General features: G+C 45.7%; 1 protein-coding gene across 1 annotated transcript in view; it reads left to right on the plus strand.

The window, feature by feature from the left end:
• Window positions 1-3,459: 3,459 nt before the first annotated feature.
• Window positions 3,460-20,000, plus strand: part of LOC112239647 (plexin-A4) — a gene marked incomplete at its 5' end in the record, with an annotated part of 40,844 nt that continues 24,303 nt past the window's right edge. The window contains 4 exons of the mRNA XM_042313526.1: window positions 3,460-3,615; window positions 12,278-12,431; window positions 16,572-16,671; window positions 19,064-19,178. Coding sequence (XP_042169460.1) covers window positions 3,460-3,615; window positions 12,278-12,431; window positions 16,572-16,671; window positions 19,064-19,178 — 525 coding nt within the window. The remainder of the gene's footprint in view (window positions 3,616-12,277; window positions 12,432-16,571; window positions 16,672-19,063; window positions 19,179-20,000) is intronic.

Here is a 20,000-nt window from a genome sequence, read left to right on the forward strand (position 1 = left end):
CAGTTTGTATAGCAGACCCTCATGCCAGATTGAGTCGAAGGCTTTTTTTTGAAATCAACAAAGCATGAGAAGACTTTGCCTTTGTTTTGGTTTGTTTGATTGTCAATTAGGTGTGCAGGGTGAATACATGGTCTGTTGTACGGTAATTTGGTAAAAAGCCAATTTGACATTTGCTCAGTACATTGTTTTCATTGAGGAAATGTACGAGTCTGCTGTTAATAATAATGCAGAGGATTTTCCCAAGGTTACTGTTGACACATATTCCACGGTAGTTATTGGGGTCAAATTTGTCTCCACTTTTGTGGATTGGGGTGATCAGTCCTTGGTTCCAAATATTGGGGAAGATGCCAGAGCTAAGTATGATGTTAAAGAGTTTTAGTATAGCCAATTGGAATTTGTTGTCTGTATATTTGATCATTTCATTGAGGATACCATCAACACCACAGGCCTTTTTGGGTTGGAGGGTTTTTATTTTGTCCTGTAACTCGTTCAAGGTAATTGGAGAATCCAGTGGGTTCTGGTAGTCTTTAATAGTTGATTCTAAGATCTGTATTTGATCATGTATATGTTTTTGCTCTTTATTCTTTGTTATAGAGCCAAAGAGATTGGAGAAGTGGTTTACCCATACATCTCCATTTTGGATAGATAATTCTTCGTGTTGTTGTTTGTTTAGTGTTTTCCAATTTTCCCAGAAGTGGTTAGAGTCTATGGATTCTTCAATTGCATTGAGCTGATTTCTGACATGCTGTTCCTTCTTTTTCCGTAGTGTATTTCTGTATTGTTTTAGTGATTCACCATAGTGAAGGCGTAGACTCAGGTTTTCCGGGTCTCTATGTTTTTGGTCTCTCTCTCTGTCTCTCTCTGTCTCTCTCTCTCTCTCTCTCTCTCTCTCTCTCTCTCTGTCTCTCTCTCTGTCTCTGTCTCTCTCTCTCTCTGTCTCTCTCTCTGTCTCTCTCTCTCTCTCTCTCTCTCTCTGTGTATCTCTGTCTCTGTCTCTCTCTCTCTCTCTGTCTCTCTCTGTCTCTCTCTCTCTGTCTCTCTCTGTCTCTCTCTCTGTCTCTCTCTCTCTCTCTCTCTCTCTCTCTCTGTCTCTCTCTGTCTCTCTCTCTCTGTCTCTCTCTCTCTCTCTCTCTCTCTCTCTCTCTGTCTCTCTCTGTCTCTCTCTCTGTCTCTCTCTCTGTCTCTCTCTCTCTCTCTCTCTCTCTGTGTATCTCTGTCTCTGTCTCTCTCTCTCTCTCTCTCTCTCTGTATCTCTCTCTCTCTCTCTCTCTCTCTCTCTCTCTCTCTTCAGCACATTGACAAATGTTTCCTGTGTTTTCAGGCAGAGTTATGAACATGTCATTGTGAAGACATCAAAGTAGATCTCTACAGTCTGTCCTGCCACTGTCAGCGTCTCTACAGGCCCTGTCATTTACAGACGGCCTGCGAGTCCCACAGAGATGATGTCATGAAACGCCCTCAGGGCATTACGAGCGCCCTTGTTTATGACTCCTAAAAGCAGTGCCCTATTAAATTAAAGTGCACTATCCCACAAGTGTCAAAGGGATCCATGTCAAATTTCACAGACACATGCTACCCCATAGCTTCCAGACCCTAAAATGGCAACCCTGAGAACCCCCTCTATTGATTGTGACTGCACCGCTAGCCAAAGTGCCCTCTGTGGTCGGACCGTACCATTACCGGGTGGTTTCGGGGGGGATATCACATTATTCATTCAGGTTCCCTCTAATCACAAACTGAAGGAAAGAAGGAGAAGGAAGAGAGAGAAGTTGTTAGATTTGACACGTGTGATGTTTTAGAAAAGGCTTCTGGCAGGTGAGTTAACAGCATGAAATAGAGATTTCTCTCCTGAAGAAGTTCTCTGAGCCACCAGGCCACAGGATTGGTTCCCTCCCCCTACATCGCTCTGCATGGTACCCTTATTTACCTCTCTGTCTCACTCATCTTCTTCTCTCTGCATCATTTGGTGTAACTAACACACACACGCACGCTCACGCATAGACACACGTAGACACTGGTGGCGAGAACCAACCCGTAGCCAACATACCCACTCCAAACACATCAGTACTGAATCAAATACATACAACACCCATGCAGGTACAGGCACTCAGGTGTGTGTGTAGGAGTGTATAACTGTATTCTCTCTGGGGTTTTGTGTACTGTGGGGTTTATTAAATCAGCAGTACAATGGGGAACAGGAGGCCTGATGCACAACACAAAGGGAAGCTCTCTGGTTAAAGCCTTCTCAGACCTGCTTAGCGGAGGAGCTGAGAAAAAGACTATTGAAAAGCCTCTGAATGATTGTTGCCTTCCCTAAATCTCCTCTCTTCTGTTCTCTCTTCTCTCTCTCTTCTTTCACTCCGAAGCAGATTACTTCTTCTTCCATTCTGTCTACCGGCTTCTTTTCTCCACGCTAGGTCGCTTAAAACTTCACAATGCAGACACATCTCATCCCCCCTATGAAAAGCTTCTACTGCGGAAGGTATTACTGTATCTCAGCCGTCACCCAGCCTCCCAGAAGTCCCTTCTATCATTCTCTCTGAGGACTTTGGCTCTCTGTGGGATTTGCTGTTAATTGCTTGAGAACTTTGTTTAAATCAACGAGGATTAAACTGAATAGGTTTTACGGGGATTTAATGGAGGAGGAGGTTAGGGGTTATAGTGGAGCGTCGGGCCGCGGAGTGGTAGGTACAGTACAATGGTCTTTTGGTAGTTGATATAAAGTTTCGTGAGAGTATATCCATACTTTCTTTACTTTCTACTTTACCCAGGTGTCTGTACTCTTTACCCAGGTTTGCCAATGTTCCCAGCCTCTCTGTGTGAATATCTATGTGATTGTCTCATGGGAGTTAGAGGCGTTCCCTATACCTGCTGCTGAAATAATACAGCCGTTTAGATGTTCTTAGTAATGGTGTGGCTTTGGGAATGTAAACCAGCAGCAGCAGCCCACTGTCAACAGATACTAGTGTGTGGAAACGTGAACTACACAATTCTCCCAGGGACAAAAGCAGAGAGAAAGAGGGATTTAGGTCTGTTTACCAACCCACATAATATAATGGGAATGGATTAGACCACCTGGCCCTGGATTAAGAGGGGGGTAATCCATCCCCGCCCCCCACCTGCACTTGGCACTGCCCATGAATGGCCCTCATTAAGATGGCCTCACAAAGACAGAGCCTGTCCCCCTTCTCCCAACAGAGCAGCTCCACTTCCACAAATAGAGGCGGCCATTGTTTTAGGGTTGTCCAGTCACAGTGAATGGCCAGTATCTGTGGATAAAGCTCTGGTAGAAATATGATGAATGTCTCCGTATTAATATCACCCCAGGTATTTCCACTTCTTTCACACAGGTAACTAACATTCTTCTGGTTTCCCAGGCGCTCAGCAGGTGGGACAAGCCATGTGAACGAGGCTCCAATGGGGTTGACTGAAGGCTGCGACGGGTGTTACGATGAATAACCTCCCCCCTCTGTTACTTTGTGTTCCCACAGGTGCACCAGGAAGGAGAACTGCGAGCGCTCGGCCGAGCCCCGGAGGTTCGCCTGGGACATCAAGCAGTGCGTCCGCCTCAGCGTCCACCCCAGCAACATCTCCGTGTCCCAGTTCAGCGTCACGGTGAGTGGTGACCACTTCGCACGGTCAAAGTGTGTTCAAAACACTGCTTCCTCCTGGGTCCTGTCCAATAGGCACGAAAACAGAAAACCTTTTGAGACGGAAAAATGTAATATTGCCATTCTTATTGGACATCTTCAGATAGCGCCTCCTCCGTTTGGAAATGTTTTCTCTCATTTCATGCCCCACTGAACCTGACCAGTCTAAAATGAAAAAGAAGTGTCTGGCACAATGACCGATATTATTGCATTTTAGTAGGCTTACAGTTACTATGGCGACCAGAAACCATATCAGTATACAATATACCATCATCTGGTATTGCATCCGATGACTGAATGAGCAGTCACATCGGAAAAATCAGATTAGGAAAAAAACAGGAGACGCCCAACCATTTTAGTGGTCCAATGAACCATGTCATAGTTGAAGGTATTGATGTTGTGCCTCACTAACACGGTTAAGCCTGGGGAATCATCTTTAGCCAATGGCCATAACGTAATTATCCCCTCACATGTCACAGGTCCTTACAGATCTGTCCATCAAGGCCAGGGTTTCCCCTAGCATTACCTCATGCCACCTAACCATCATCTAATCATCTGTATATTGCAGCTGTGTTCTGTCTCTGTCTATCTAGACAACACGTTATTATCGTTGGCTTCCAGGCTTCCACAGACTTCTGCGTAATGATCAGTGATACTGGGGGTTATATAGACGCTGTGTAGCTGCTGCTCTGGTTTGTTCATGGAATCACTGGGGTGATGCTGTTTTGCTGGCACTAAAAACCTGGCCTCGTACGAACCATCCTGGTCTGGCTTCACTGGAACAGAATGGAAGCTCGCGAGATCAGGATGGTTCGTACGAGGCTACTGAAAACCTCTTCCTCCACACTAGAGGTGTCTACTGGTCAGTCTGCTGTCTTAACACCTCTCCCTCCACACTAGAGGTGTCTACTGGTCAGTCTGCTGTCTTAACACCTCTCCCTCCACACTAGAGGTGTCTACTGGTCAGTCTGCTGTCTTAACACCTCTCCCTCCACACTAGAGGTGTCTACTGGTCAGTCTGCTGTCTTAACACCTCTCCCTCCACACTAGAGGTATCTACTGGTCAGTCTGATGTCTTAACACCTCTGCTGTCTAAGGTCACTGTATGACTGTATGAGTCTTGCTGATCTGGGCAGCTCCTTTGAGGGACGCTGTGTGTGCGTGTGTGTGTGTGTACTCTCTCCTCTCTCCACCTGTGTTGTGTCGTGTCAGTAAACCCATCAAAGCAGGCCGCAGCCTTTCCCTCTTTCTCCCTGTGTAATCCTTTCGCCACCCACCAGGCGCCAATCAGATTACAGTACACAAACACTCCCCAGGACACTAGCCACACCCTCTCTGTAGAATCACACCACCAACGGTTAATGGTGAATAAGAAGTGGACTGGTGTTTTTGGCGGATAGGGGAGACGGCAGAATAACAGACAGCAGACACCAGACGGCAGACACTGGTGACGGCAGAATAATGTCCACCAGGTCTCTTTAGCTATGTTCATGCTTGGAACTAAATTCCATTTTCATGTGCTTGGCTGGATATGTGTGTCCTGTAGGACTAGACTGTAGAACAGGACACCAGTAAATGATTGGCTGGATATGTGTGTCCTGTAGGACTAGACTGTAGAACAGGACACCAGTAAATGATTGGCTGGATATGTGTGTCCTGTAGGACTAGACTGTAGAACAGGACACCAGTAAATGAGAACAGGACACCAGTAAATGATTGGCTGGATATGTGTGTCCTGTAGGACTAGACTGTAGAACAGGACACCAGTAAATGATTGGCTGGATATGTGTGTCCTGTAGGACTAGACTGTAGAACAGGACACCAGTAAATGATTGGCTGGATATGTGTGTCCTGTAGGACTAGACTGTAGAACAGGACACCAGTAAATGATTGGCTGGATATGTGTGTCCTGTAGGACTAGACTGTAGAACAGGACACCAGTAAATGATTGGCTGGATATGTGTGTCCTGTAGAACAGGACTAGACTGTAGAACAGGACACCAGTAAATGATTGGCTGGATATGTGTGTCCTGTAGGACTAGACTGTAGAACAGGACACCAGTAAATGATTGGCTGGATATGTGTGTCCTGTAGGACTAGACTGTAGAACAGGACACCAGTAAATGATTGGCTGGATATGTGTGTCCTGTAGGACTAGACTGTAGCAGGACACCAGTAAATGATTGGCTGGATATGTGTGTCCTGTAGGACTAGACTGTAGAACAGGACACCAGTAAATGATTGGCTGGATATGTGTGTCCTGTAGGACTAGACTGTAGAACAGGACACCAGTAAATGATTGGCTGGATATGTGTGTCCTGTAGGACTAGACTGTAGAACAGGACACCAGTAAATGATTGGCTGGATATGTGTGTCCTGTAGAACAGGTAAATGACTAGATGTGTGTCCTGTAGAGAACAGGACACCAGTAAATGATTGGCTGGATATGTGTGTCCTGTAGGACTAGACTGTAGAACAGGACACCAGTAAATGATTGGCTGGATATGTGTGTCCTGTAGGACTAGACTGTAGAACAGGACACCCAGTAAATAGAACAGGACACCAGTAAATGATTGGCTGGATATGTGTGTCCTGTAGGACTAGACTGTAGAACAGGACACCAGTAAATGATTGGCTGGATATGTGTGTCCTGTAGGACTAGACTGTAGAACAGGACACCAGTAAATGATTGGCTGGATATGTGTGTCCTGTAGGACTAGACTGTAGAACAGGACACCAGTAAATGATTGGCTGGATATGTGTGTCCTGTAGGACTAGACTGTAGAACAGGACACCAGTAAATGATTGGCTGGATATGTGTGTCCTGTAGGACTAGACTGTAGAACAGGACACCAGTAAATGATTGGCTGGATATGTGTGTCCTGTAGGACTAGACTGTAGAACAGGACACCAGTAAATGATTGGCTGGATATGTGTGTCCTGTAGGACTAGACTGTAGAACAGGACACCAGTAAATGATTGGCTGGATATGTGTGTCCTGTAGGACTAGACTGTAGAACAGGACACCAGTAAATGATTGGCTGGATATGTGTGTCCTGTAGGACTAGACTGTAGAACAGGACACCAGTAAATGATTGGCTGGATATGTGTGTCCTGTAGGACTAGACTGTAGAACAGGACACCAGTAAATGATTGGCTGGATATGTGTGTCCTGTAGGACTAGACTGTAGAACAGGACACCAGTAAATGATTGGCTGGATATGTGTGTCCTGTAGGACTAGACTGTAGAACAGGACACCAGTAAATGATTGGCTGGATATGTGTGTCCTGTAGGACTAGACTGTAGAACAGGACACCAGTAAATGATTGGCTGGATATGTGTGTCCTGTAGGACTAGACTGTAGAACAGGACACCAGTAAATGATTGGCTGGATATGTGTGTCCTGTAGGACTAGACTGTAGAACAGGACACCAGTAAATGATTGGCTGGATATGTGTGTCCTGTAGGACTAGACTGTAGAACAGGACACCAGTAAATGATTGGCTGGATATGTGTGTCCTGTAGGACTAGACTGTAGAACAGGACACCAGTAAATGATTGGCTGGATATGTGTCCTGTAGGACTAGACTGTAGAACAGGACACCAGTAAATGATTGGCTGGATATGTGTGTCCTGTAGAACTGTAGAACAGGACACCAGTAAATGATTGGCTGGATATGTGTGTCCTGTAGGACTAGACTGTAGAACAGGACACCAGTAAATGATTGGCTGGATATGTGTGTCCTGTAGGACTAGACTGTAGAACAGGACACCAGTAAATGATTGGCTGGATACTAGACTGTAGAACAGGACACCAGTAAATGATTGGCTGGATATGTGTGTCCTGTAGGACTAGACTGTAGAACAGGACACCAGTAAATGATTGGCTGGATATGTGTGTCCTGTAGGACTAGACTGTAGAACAGGACACCAGTAAATGATTGGCTGGATATGTGTGTCCTGTAGGACTAGACTGTAGAACAGGACACCAGTAAATGATTGGCTGGATATGTGTGTCCTGTAGGACTAGACTGTAGAACAGGACACCAGTAAATGATTGGCTGGATATGTGTGTCCTGTAGGACTAGACTGTAGAACAGGACACCAGTAAATGATTGGCTGGATATGTGTGTCCTGTAGGACTAGACTGTAGAACAGGACACCAGTAAATGATTGGCTGGATATGTGTGTCCTGTAGGACTAGACTGTAGAACAGGACACCAGTAAATGATTGGCTGGATATGTGTGTCCTGTAGGACTAGACTGTAGAACAGGACACCAGTAAATGATTGAACAGGACACCAGTAAATGATTGGCTGGATATGTGTGTCCTGTAGGACTAGACTGTAGAACAGGACACCAGTAAATGATTGGCTGGATATGTGTCCTGTCTAGACTGTAGAACAGGACACCAGTAAATGATTGGCTGGATATGTGTGTCCTGACTAGAGAACAGGACACCAGTAAATGATTGGCTGGATATGTGTGTCCTGTAGGACTAGACTGTAGAACAGGACACCAGTAAATGATTGGCTGGATATGTGTGTCCTGTAGGACTAGACTGTAGAACAGGACACCAGTAAATGATTGGCTGGATATGTGTGTCCTGTAGGACTAGACTGTAGAACAGGACACCAGTAAATGATTGGCTGGATATGTGTGTCCTGTAGGACTAGACTGTAGAACAGGACACCAGTAAATGATTGGCTGGATATGTGTGTCCTGTAGGACTAGACTGTAGAACAGGACACCAGTAAATGATTGGCTGGATATGTGTGTCCTGTAGGATAGATTGAGAACAGGACACCAGTAAATGATTGGCTGGATATGTGTGTCCTGTAGGACTAGACTGTAGAACAGGACACCAGTAAATGATTGGCTGGATATGTGTGTCCTGTAGGACTAGACTGTAGAACAGGACACCAGTAAATGATTGGCTGGATATGTGTGTCCTGTAGGACTAGACTGTAGAACAGGACACCAGTAAATGATTGGCTGGATATGTGTGTCCTGTAGGACTAGACTGTACACCAGTAAATGCAACACACTGCATCCACCTGTCCATCTATGTGGTATTCAGACTTTTTCAGCTGGGACCCCATTTTATCCGTCGGAATTTCTGGGGACCCCATTATTTTTATGATAATTTATCATGACCCCCAAAATAATGACACAACCTTCAATTAGATTTTTACACCCACAAGTAACTTCAATTCAATTTCATGTCTTGTTCAAATAAACAACCAATAAATACATTCCCTCAATCAAATTGAATTTTTCAAATGATCTCAATAATCTGTGCTGTTCATTTTAGACCCCCCCACACCCCAAAAAAATTTTTATTTTATTTTGACGACCCCACTGCAGTCCCCCCCAACTTTGAATACCAACGATCTACGGTGTCATTTCAACCCCATTTTATACGTAATGGGGATATGAGATTGCTTTTAATCTCTGCTGGCCAAGTATATAAACGTAAATCAGGAAGGGTAAGGTCATGTACAGATACTACTCTCAGGGTACTGTCTGAACATTCAGCTCCATGGGTGTAATAATAATAATAATCATGGAGAGCGAGAGTGTGTGTGAATACACACACACACACACACACACACACACACACACACCCACTGCCTTGGCGTTCTGAGAGTGTTTAACCTTTCTCTACGCAACAGATCTCCCATCCAATTGATTGGTGAGACTGGGCGGGCAGGCAGGGCCAGTCCTTGACCTTTTAGTTATTAAATATTAGTTTAAAAAGATAAGCTGGAGCCCTCTACAGAGGAGTTTCTCTCTCGTAAAAGCATTGATGTGCTTTTCTTCTTTATTTTCCCATTAGCTTTTCCCCTTGCGTTTGTTTTGGAGTGTCTCTGGGGCTGTTGTCTGTAGATATAACAGCCGTTCTAGAAAGACTTCCTAGAGCAGGTGCTAGTAAACTGACCAGATCGCTCCCTGTTGAGATAAAATACAATTCTAATAGCTTCACAGAGGAGGTCTGGACTCTACTGTTAGTGTTATTATAAGTATATTGCTGTAGGTCTGTATTCACATGCCTCCAGACAGAGAAGAGAAGATAATGACTTGTCACCAGGCTGCTTGTCTCTCACTACAATGAGAATTCAAATATGCTCACAGCTTGTGACAATAGATGTATTCACACATTGTAGTAGGATTCCAAAAGGCATATGGAATCTCACACTCTGTTCTCAGTGAATGACAGGCATACGACGTGTCATACCATGTGTTATTACAGTATAATGCATCATATATTCAGCTGTCATGATCTCCCACATGTCATACAAATCCAGGAGGCATGTACAGTATGCATCTAAATGAACCACCCCCAGATCAACATCCTCCTCTTTATGTCACTATGACAACCCAAGCCAATACAATCTATCACATCATATCCTCCACGCGAGACGCAGTGTATTATTAAGGAGAGACGCGAGAACCTATTTCTCTCCATGTGTGTGTGTGATTCAATTGACACGGAACACAGCTTATTTTCCTACTCCATGTTTAGGCCCGGGCGGCTCGGGTTAGGGCCGCGACTGCTCCAAATGTAATTGAAGAAAACTTGCGCCACATTGCTCCTTAAAAGGAAAAAGAAATGAAGTGGGAAGAGGGCTGTGTCTCCGACCTGGCTGAGTGTGGCTCCTCTACAGTAATAGGGAAGCTCCTGTATCTGTACGGTGCCCAGCGACAGCCTTAGACTTTTCATTAAACACTAAACAGCAATATAAAAACAGTGCAGGTCAGCCCTTCTCACACCGTACAGGAGCTTCTCTGGTGCCGTATTATAAATGTGCTGCGGCCAACAGCAGAATGGATGCAAGGCCTCCTCTATTTGCCACCTCAATATTTATATTTTGGTCTTGACCCCATTCATATTTTTCTCCCCCTTTCTCACTTGTTCAAGGACTATTTTTCTACTCGTCAAGTCTGTCAAGTCCCCCCCCCACTCATCCTCTGCTCTTTAGAGAGGAGAGCAGTTTACTCAGCACTATCAACAACAGGAATCTACATCCTTCTCTTCCTCATTCCCTCCCTCCCTCCTGCCTGCTTGCATATTTGTTTCACTGTTTCTTTCTTTCTCTTCTTCCTTTTCTCATCCCGCCTCTTTCTTCCCTTCATTTCTGCCCCCCCCCAATACCTCATTTCCTCTCACCTTCCTCCTCTCCCTTTCCACCTAGCTCCTCCCCTCCCTCCCTCCTTCCCCCTCCCTCCCTCTCTCTCAGGGACATGTACTCGTAGATGTGGGATGTGAAATTGGCGCGGCCTGCCGCAGGGCATGGTGGGTAGCCCAGGGGGACAGAGCAAGGAGGGCATTGGCCTCCAACTGTTCACCAGATGACAAACAGTCAAAGAATCGCCAGCAGCCTTTGTAAAACACAGAGCTGATGCTCAACAAACATGTCCTGCTGTCTTCTTCTCTCCTTGTCTTTTTGTTTCTATCTCTCTCCCTCTCCTTCACTCTCTCTCCCTCTCCTTCACTCTCTCTCCCTCTCCTTCACTCTCTCTCCCTCTCCTCCACTCTCTCTCTTCTTCACGTTCTCTCTTTCACTCTCTCTCTACCTCTCCTTCACTCGCTCTCCCTCTCCTTCACGTTCTCTCTTTCACTCTCTCTCCCCTTCACTCTCTCTCTCTCCTTCACTCTCTCTCACTCTCCTTCACTTTCTCTCTTTCACTCTCTCTCCCTCTCCTTCACTCTCTCTCTCTATCACTCTCTATCTCATTCACTCTCTCTCCCTCTCCTTCACTCTTTCTCTTCCTCTCCTTCACTCTATCCTTCACTCTCTCTCCCTCTCCTTCACTTTCACTTTCTCTCTTTCACTCTTTCTCCCTCTCCTTCCCTCTCTCTCCTTCACTCTCTCTCCCTCTCCTTCACTTTCTCTCTTTCACTCTCTCTCCCTCTCCTTCACTCTCTCTCTCATGTCCATTGAAAAGGTATTCATGTCAGAATGAGTTGATGGATGGGTGAGTCAGCGAGAGCCGTAGATGGTCCTCTGGACAGGAAAGACTTCCTGCCTCTCTGAAGACATCCTGTCATGTTGATTTTTCTGTTGCGATATGCTAATATAGGCTGAGTCCCAAATGCCAGCCTTTTTCCTATATAGTGCACTGCTTTTGAACCAAGCCATATGGGCCACCTGATCAACAGTAGTGCTCTAATCTCCCAATTCTACTAATGGAATATCTCCCAATTCTACTAATGGAATATCTCCCAATTCTACTAATGGAATATCTCCCAAGTCTACTAATGGAATATCTCCCAATTCTACTAATGGAATATCTCCCAATTCTACTAATGGAATATCTCCCAATTCTACTAATGGAATATCTCCCAATTCTACTAATGGAATATCTCCCAAGTCTACTAATGGAATATCTCCCAATTCTCACGCCATTTGAGTCATTTAGCAGACGCCCTTATCCAGAGATACTTCCAGTAGTGAGTGCATATATTTTCCTACTGATCCCCCGTGGGAATCAAACCCACATCCCTGACGTTGAAAGCGCCATGCTCTACTGACTGAGCCACACAGGACCGTTCCACCCCCTCCCTCTACTCCGCTCTTCTCCCCTGATGCCATATGTAACCCCCTCTGTCTTCTCTCCACAGCTGATCCTGGAGGCCCATAACGTCCCAGAGTTGTCTGCAGGGGTCAACTGTACCTTTGAGGACCTGGCTGAGATGGACGGTCTGGTGGAGGGGAACCGCATCAGGTGCAGCTCGCCTGCCGAGAAGGAGGTGCCTCGCATTATCGTAGACAAAGGTCTGTAGCATAAGATACCTGACTGATTACAGACCAATCAAAGAGCTCGGTTTTGCTTTTGAGTATGTTATTATTTTTTATTTTTTTACGTGGTTTACATGAGTGTATTGACGCTTATGGAGCTGTTACTGATGAAGCCAAAACACTAACTAGTTTAAGTATGAAGCCAAAACACTAACTCATTAAGCCAGGGACCTGCTAAATGTGGGAAATGATTTGCGTCTCATTTGGGTCTTGGTGTGGTCTGGGGTTACGAGGGCTTACGTTCCCTGTTACCCATCGTAGCCCGGAACCCTCGGAGCAGCGCCCTAGAACGTGTTTAGTCACCCAATCAACTGTCATTAGAGAGCGTTTATTCATTTACTCTCTCACCGAGGAGGTATGCTGACAGAGACATGTGGGACCCCAACAGCCCTGAGCGCGGGCAGATCACTCCACCTCTCCGGGACTCATTTCGAAGGCAAAGTGAAGGGGAGGAGCGGTTAAAAATGAATCCCGCTGCCAAAAAACACTTTTGACAGCATTCATTCTCCGAGCTAAGCTTTCTTGTCCCTCTCTCATCCCTCGCTTCTCTCCTCCTCGACGTGGTTGGTTAACCCAGGTATAATTGAAAAGTGCACACATCTGGGCAGCTGTCTGGAGGACTGGTAATCTTTCATAATACCCAGACGTCTCCATGTGGAGATAATGAAGACGCTGCCGCGCCTCAAAAGAAGCAGGGAGTGCTAACGCTAGCTGCTGCTTCACGTTGGCTATGCTAACGCCTCCTCAAAAGTAGTAATGGAGCACTAACGCTAGCTGCTGCTTCACGTTGGCTACGCTAACACCTCCTCAAAAGTAGTAATGGAGCACTAACGCTAGCTGCTGCTTCACGTTGGCTACGCTAACACCTCCTCAAAAGTAGTAATGGAGCACTAACGCTAGCTGCTGGTTCATGTTGGCTACGCTAACGCCTCCTCAAAAGTAGTAATGGAGCACTAACGCTAGCTGCTGCTTCACGTTGGCTACGCTAACGCCTCCTCAAAAGTAGTAATGGAGCACTAACGCTAGCTGTTGGTTCATGTTGGCACAACGCTAATCCTGCTAAAGAGAAAAGAGGAAGAAAACCCCCTGAATTGTTCCTCCTACAAATACTCTGCAGATGTTTATTTGTTTACCGCATTTAGCGAATGTCTTTGAAATAGTTTTCTCTACATCAGTCTTCATAGTGAATGAACAGGAGCTGGAGAGAAAGCTGCTGGCCTAATGTAAAGGTGGGAAGGACTAAAGGCCTTAGAAGAGAGAGAAAGGCCATTCACATGGACACTTTCATTGTTATTGTTGATGTTGAGTCTGCGTCCCAAATGCCACCCGTTTCTCTATGTAGTGCTTTTGGCCAGATCCTGGTCAAAAGTATTGCACTACATAGGGAATAGGGTGCCATTTGGGACTCAATCTAGGATAACCATACACTAGCTAAATTAGCAGATGACTGGCTTTTTGGCAGTGGCCTCGGGTGGGTGAGAGCCCAACGGTGGGATTGTGTACAGCATGGCATGAATAATAACACCTATAAGTATTGGGAGCGGGGCAAGCAGGCCACCATGAAATTACAGGGCTGAGGGACCCACTGAGGCCTAACACACACTAAACCCCTGCTTACAGTACAGAGGGGGACACACTTACAGTACGGGGGGCACTTACAGTGTACATGGGCTATTACACCTTCACACCAAACCTGGACTCAATTACACACACACACACACACACACACGAAACAGACACGCCCACTCACCTACTTATACACAATACCTTTACCTAACCCTTCACACACACTGACATACACACACATCATGTTGCACACACACACATACATACACACACACACACACACACAACCTATGCACAGATGTATAACTGATAGAGTAAAGGGAATTAGGAACATGTGTTCAGTGTTATGCCAAATGAACATCATGTAAAGCTGTTGATGCCGCAGTAACATGTTACCATGTATGTGACTGTCTGAGATTAAACCTGACTTGGCTGCATGGAGCAAGACTGTGTTAGGCTGCTGAGCTAAAGGCGTTAGGTCGATGAGCTGACACAAGTCTTCAGGCAAGGTTACTAATTACCACACCACTTCTTACACACGCACGCATGCACGCACACACACACACACACACACACACACACGTCTGTGTATTTTGTCCTTTAGGAAACACCACACTAATGGATAGGGATGGAGTGCCTCATTAGGCAGCCATCTTGTTCAGGCAGTGTCAGAGAGAGAGAGGCCGAGGGGCCCTGCAGGGAGGGGGTAGTGAGCTAGTGATAGCAGCCTAGCAGGCATCAAGGTAACATTTAGGTGCTCTAATTAGGACAGATTCATTGTCAGCCACACTTTACCGTGATTGATGAACGATTCACCCCTTTTGTTAGAGAGAGAGCGAGCAAGAGAGAGAGAGGGGAGAGAGAGAGGAGGGATAGGAAGACAGGAGCAACACAAAGGGAAAGAGGGAAAGAGAGAGAGCGGGAGTGACAGAGAGAAGAGAGAGGGAACGGAGACGAAGACCGGAGCGACAGAGAGAGGCAGCGAAGAAGGGTAAAAGAAGACAAGAGTGACAGAGAGAGGGAGGGAGATGACAATTTTCTCTTCCTGTCTTTGGGGGAGGAGGAGATGTCTATGTCGGCCTGTTGAATTAAACATGGAGTCAGTCCTTCATTAGCAAACCAGACAGAAGGACAGGAGCAGACAGACTGTCTCTGTAGACACCTCCATTAACACACAGTCCTTCATTAGGAAACCAGACAGAAGGACAGGAGCAGACAGACTGTCTCTGTAGACCCCTCCATTAACACACAGTCCTTCATTAGGAAACCAGACAGAAGGACAGGAGCAGACAGACTGTCTCTGTAGACACCTCCATTAACACACAGTCCTTCATTAGGAAACCAGACAGAAGGACAGGAGCAGACAGACTGTCTATGTAGACCCCTCCATTAACACACAGTCCTTCATTAGGAAACCAGACAGAAGGACAGGAGCAGACAGACTGTCTCTGTAGACCCCTCCATTAACCTAGAGATCCTAGAGTCAGTATATCTCTGATATAGTAGATATATAATTCAGACTAGAGATCCAAGAGTTAGTACATCTCTGATATAGTAGATATATAATTCAGACTAGAGATCCTAGAGTCAGTACATCTCTGATATAGTAGATATATAATTCAGACTAGAGATACTGGTCAGTACATCTCTGATATAGTAGATATATAATTCAGACTAGAGTACATCCTGATATAGAGATATATAATTCAGACTACATACATCTCTGATATAGTAGATATATAATTCAGACTAGAGATCCTAGAGTCAGTACATCTCTGATATAGTAGATATATAATTCAGACTAGAGATACTGGTCAGTACATCTCTGATATAGTAGATATATAATTCAGACTAGAGATCCTAGAGTCAGTACATCTCTGATATAGCAGATATATAATTCAGACTAGAGATACTGGTCAGTACATCTTGGATATAGTAGATATATAATTCAGACTAGAGATCCTAGAGTCAGTACATCTCTGATATAGTAGATATATAATTCAGACTAGAGATCCTAGAGTCAGTACATCTCTGATATAGTAGATATATAATTCAGACTAGAGATACTGGTCAGTACATCTCTGATATAGTAGATATATAATTCAGACTAGAGATCCTAGAGTCAGTACATCTCTGATATAGCAGATATATAATTCAGACTAGAGATCCTGGTCAGTACATCTCGGATATAGTAGATATATAATTCAGACTAGAGATCCTAGAGTCAGTACATCTCTGATATAGTAGATATAGACATAAAATCAGTCAGCCCCTCCCATTGGTTGAGGTGCTCTGGGGTGTAATCATTAGTGCACACCTTTGCAAACAGTTAAAAAACGTTTTGCAACGGAAAACATTTCACAACAAAAACAAGAGTTTCTGTACGACTAATTCAGATAGGTCTCTCCCCGTTATGTTCCATGTGCTTCTTTTTGGTTCCGTTTGGTTCTGTTTGTTTGCTAGTGAATACATCCCAGGTAATCTAATATGTTGTTGTGGTCCAACCCTGCTCATAGTGTTTTTCTCTGTATCCTCCCTCCCTCCCTCCAGCTGATCACCAGATAGTTCAGCTCTACCTCAAGTCCAAGGAGACAGGCCTGGTCTTCGCCAACACCAGCTTTGTCTTCTACAACTGCAGCGTCCACAAGTCGTAAGTCTACATGTCTAGTCTCAATTACAGTCAGAGTTACACGCTTATTACATTTTTTTTAAAGGAAGTGTTGAAAATGTCATTATAAACTGTAACATATCATTGATGTTTGATACCCATAACTAAAGAATATTAAAGTAATGTCATAATCTCTCTCCTCTCTCCTATTCCTCACTCTCTCTCCTCTCTCCTGTTCCTCACTCTCTCTCCTCTCTCCTGTTCTTCACTCTCCTTCTCCTCTCTCCTGTTCTTCACTCTCCTTCTCCTCTCTCCTGTTCTTCACTCTCCTTCTCCTCTCTCCTGTTCTTCACTCTCCTTCTCCTCTCTCCTGTTCTTCACTCTCCTTCTCCTCTCTCCTGTTCTTCACTCTCCTTCTCCTCTCTCCTGTTCTTCACTCTCCTTCTCCTCTCTCCTGTTCCTCACTCTCCTTCTCCTCTCTCCTGTTCCTCACTCTCTCTCCTCTCTCCTGTTCCTCACTCTCTCTCCTCTCTCCTGTTCTTCACTCTCCTTCTCCTCTCTCCTGTTCCTCACTCTCTCTCCTCTCTCCTGTTCTTCACTCTCCTTCTCCTCTCTCCTGTTCTTCACTCTCCTTCTCCTCTCTCCTGTTCTTCACTCTCCTTCTCCTCTCTCCTGTTCTTCACTCTCCTTCTCCTCTCTCCTGTTCTTCACTCTCCTTCTCCTCTCTCCTGTTCTTCACTCTCCTTCTCCTCTCTCCTGTTCTTCACTCTCCTTCTCCTCTCTCCTATTCCTCACTCTCTCTCCTCTCTCCTGTTCCTCACTCTCTCTCTCTCTCCTCTCTCCTGTTCTTCACTCTCCTTCTCCTCTCTCCTGTTCCTCACTCTCTCTCCTCTCTCCTGTTCTTCACTCTCCTTCTCCTCTCTCCTGTTCTTCACTCTCCTTCTCCTTCTGTTCTTCTCTCTCCTCTCCTCTCCTGTTCTCCTTCTCCTCTCTCCTGTTCCTCACTCTCTCTTCTCCTCTCTCCTATTCCTCACTCTCTCTCCTCTCTCCTGTTCCTTACTCTCTCTCCTCTCTCCTGTTCTTCACTCTCCTTCTCCTCTCTCCTGTTCTTCACTCTCCTTCTCCTCTCTCCTGTTCTTCACTCTCCTTCTCCTCTCTCCTGTTCTTCACTCTCCTTCTCCTCTCTCCTGTTCTTCACTCTCCTTCTCCTCTCTCCTGTTCTTCACTCTCCTTCTCCTCTCTCCTGTTCTTCACTCTCCTTCTCCTCTCTCCTGTTCTTCACTCTCCTTCTCCTCTCTCCTGTTCCTCACTCTCTCTCCTCTCTCCTGTTCTTCTCCTCTCTCCTGTTCTCTCTCTCCTCTCTCCTGTTCTTCACTCTCCTTCTCCTCTCTCCTGTTCTTCACTCTCCTTCTCCTCTCTCCTGTTCTTCCTCTCCTTCTCCTCTCTCCTGTTCCTCACTCTCTCTCCTCTCTCCTGTTCCTCACTCTCTCTCCTCTCTCCTGTTCCTCACTCTCCTTCTCCTCTCTCCTGTTCTTCACTCTCCTTCTCCTCTCTCCTGTTCTTCTCTCCTCTCTCCTTCTCCTCTCTCCTGTTCTTCACTCTCTCTCCTCTCTCCTGTTCTTCTCCTTCTCCTCTCTCCTGTTCTTCACTCTCCTCTCTCCTCCTCTCCTGTTCTCACTCTCCTTTTCCTCTCTCCTGTTCTTCACTCTCCTCTCTCCTCTCTCCTGTTCTTCACTCTCCTTCTCCTCTCTCCTGTTCTTCACTCTCCTTCTCCTCTCTCCTGTTCCTCACTCTCCTTCTCCTCTCTCCTGTTCCTCACTCTCTCTCCTCTCTCCTGTTCTTCACTCTCCTTCTCCTCTCTCCTGTTCTTCACTCTCCTTCTCCTCTCTCCTGTTCTTCACTCTCCTTCTCCTCTCTCCTGTTCCTCACTCTCTCTCCTCTCTCCTGTTCTTCACTCTCCTTCTCCTCTCTCCTGTTCTTCACTCTCCTTCTCCTCTCTCCTGTTCTTCACTCTCCTTCTCCTCTCTCCTGTTCTTCACTCTCCTTCTCCTCTCTCCTCTCTCCTTCTACTCTCTCCTCTCTCCTTTATCCTACTCCTTTCTCCTTATTCTCCTCCTTTCTCCTTCTCCTCTCTCCTGTCTCATGTCTCCTCTCTCCTATTCCTTTCTCCTCTCTTCTTCTCCTACTCCTCTCTCCAACTCCTCTCTCCTCTCCCCTATTTCTTCTCCTCTCTCTCTCTCCTACTCTTCTTTCCTCATCCTTCTTTTCTCACCTCTCTCCTTCTCCCCTCTCCTCTCTCCTACTCCTCTCTCCTACTCCTCTCTCCTACTTCTTCTCCTCTCTCCTCCTCTCACTTCCTCCTTCTCCTCTCTCCTTCCCCTCTCTCCTCTCTCATACTCCTCTCTCCTTCTACTCTCTCCTTCTCCTCTCTCAGGTGTTTGTCATGTGTGAGAAGCCCCTACCAGTGCCACTGGTGTAAATACAGACATGACTGCACCCACGACCCACGCACCTGCTCCTTCCAGGAGGGACGCGTCAAGAAGCCAGAGGTAATTTCAGAGGTCAAGGGTCAGGTGTAAACATGAGTTGATTATGATTATTATGGTCTCATTGGCTATTGAGATTCAGGATGTAGCATCCTCATTGGTTCACTTGTGAATATCTTTAATAATACAGTCTGTGAGTGATCATATCATTATAAACCAGCAAACATACAGTATTTATGATAGGGTCATACTTACTGTATATCCTGCATCATATAAAGCAAAGGAGTCAGCTACAGTACCATACTTAATCTGATATATCTGGCTCAGGCTTTCTATGCTTATCCTCCACGCCCAACAAGATGATTACAGACCCACCAAATCTAATAAAAATGAAACATTTCCTTTTCCCAGCTCTATTCCCAACGACAGCTTATTTCATGTGCATTATCAATAGTATTGGCACTGGCCTTTTCCCTTTGAAGCAGGACTCACTGTAATTAGACATCTTTACTGTGTAGCTTGATGAGCTATACACAACAGACCTGGATTCTCTCCCTGGCACCACACCGGCCTTGAGGGTGTGTGTGTGTATGTGTGTGTGTTTGGGAGTGTGTGTATGTGTGTTTGTATGTGTGTGTGTGTGTGTGTGTGTCTGTCTGTCTGTCTGTCTGTCTGTCTGTCTGTCTGTCTGTCTGTCTGTCTGTCTGTCTGTCTGTCTGTCTGTCTGTCTGTCTGTCTGTCTGTCTGTCTGTCTGTCTGTCTGTCTGTCTGTCTGTGTATGGGTTGTGTGGTGTTGATGGAAGGTATGGCAGTAGGGCAGCATGGGGAGGAACTGTGTAGTTAATCTGGCCCTCAGGGCTTCCATGATGAAGATCCCTGTCTTGA

The sequence above is a fragment of the Oncorhynchus tshawytscha genome, unplaced genomic scaffold (genome assembly GCF_018296145.1).
Source record: "Oncorhynchus tshawytscha isolate Ot180627B unplaced genomic scaffold, Otsh_v2.0 Un_contig_12434_pilon_pilon, whole genome shotgun sequence".
In the NCBI taxonomy this organism is placed as follows: Eukaryota; Metazoa; Chordata; class Actinopteri; order Salmoniformes; family Salmonidae; genus Oncorhynchus; species Oncorhynchus tshawytscha.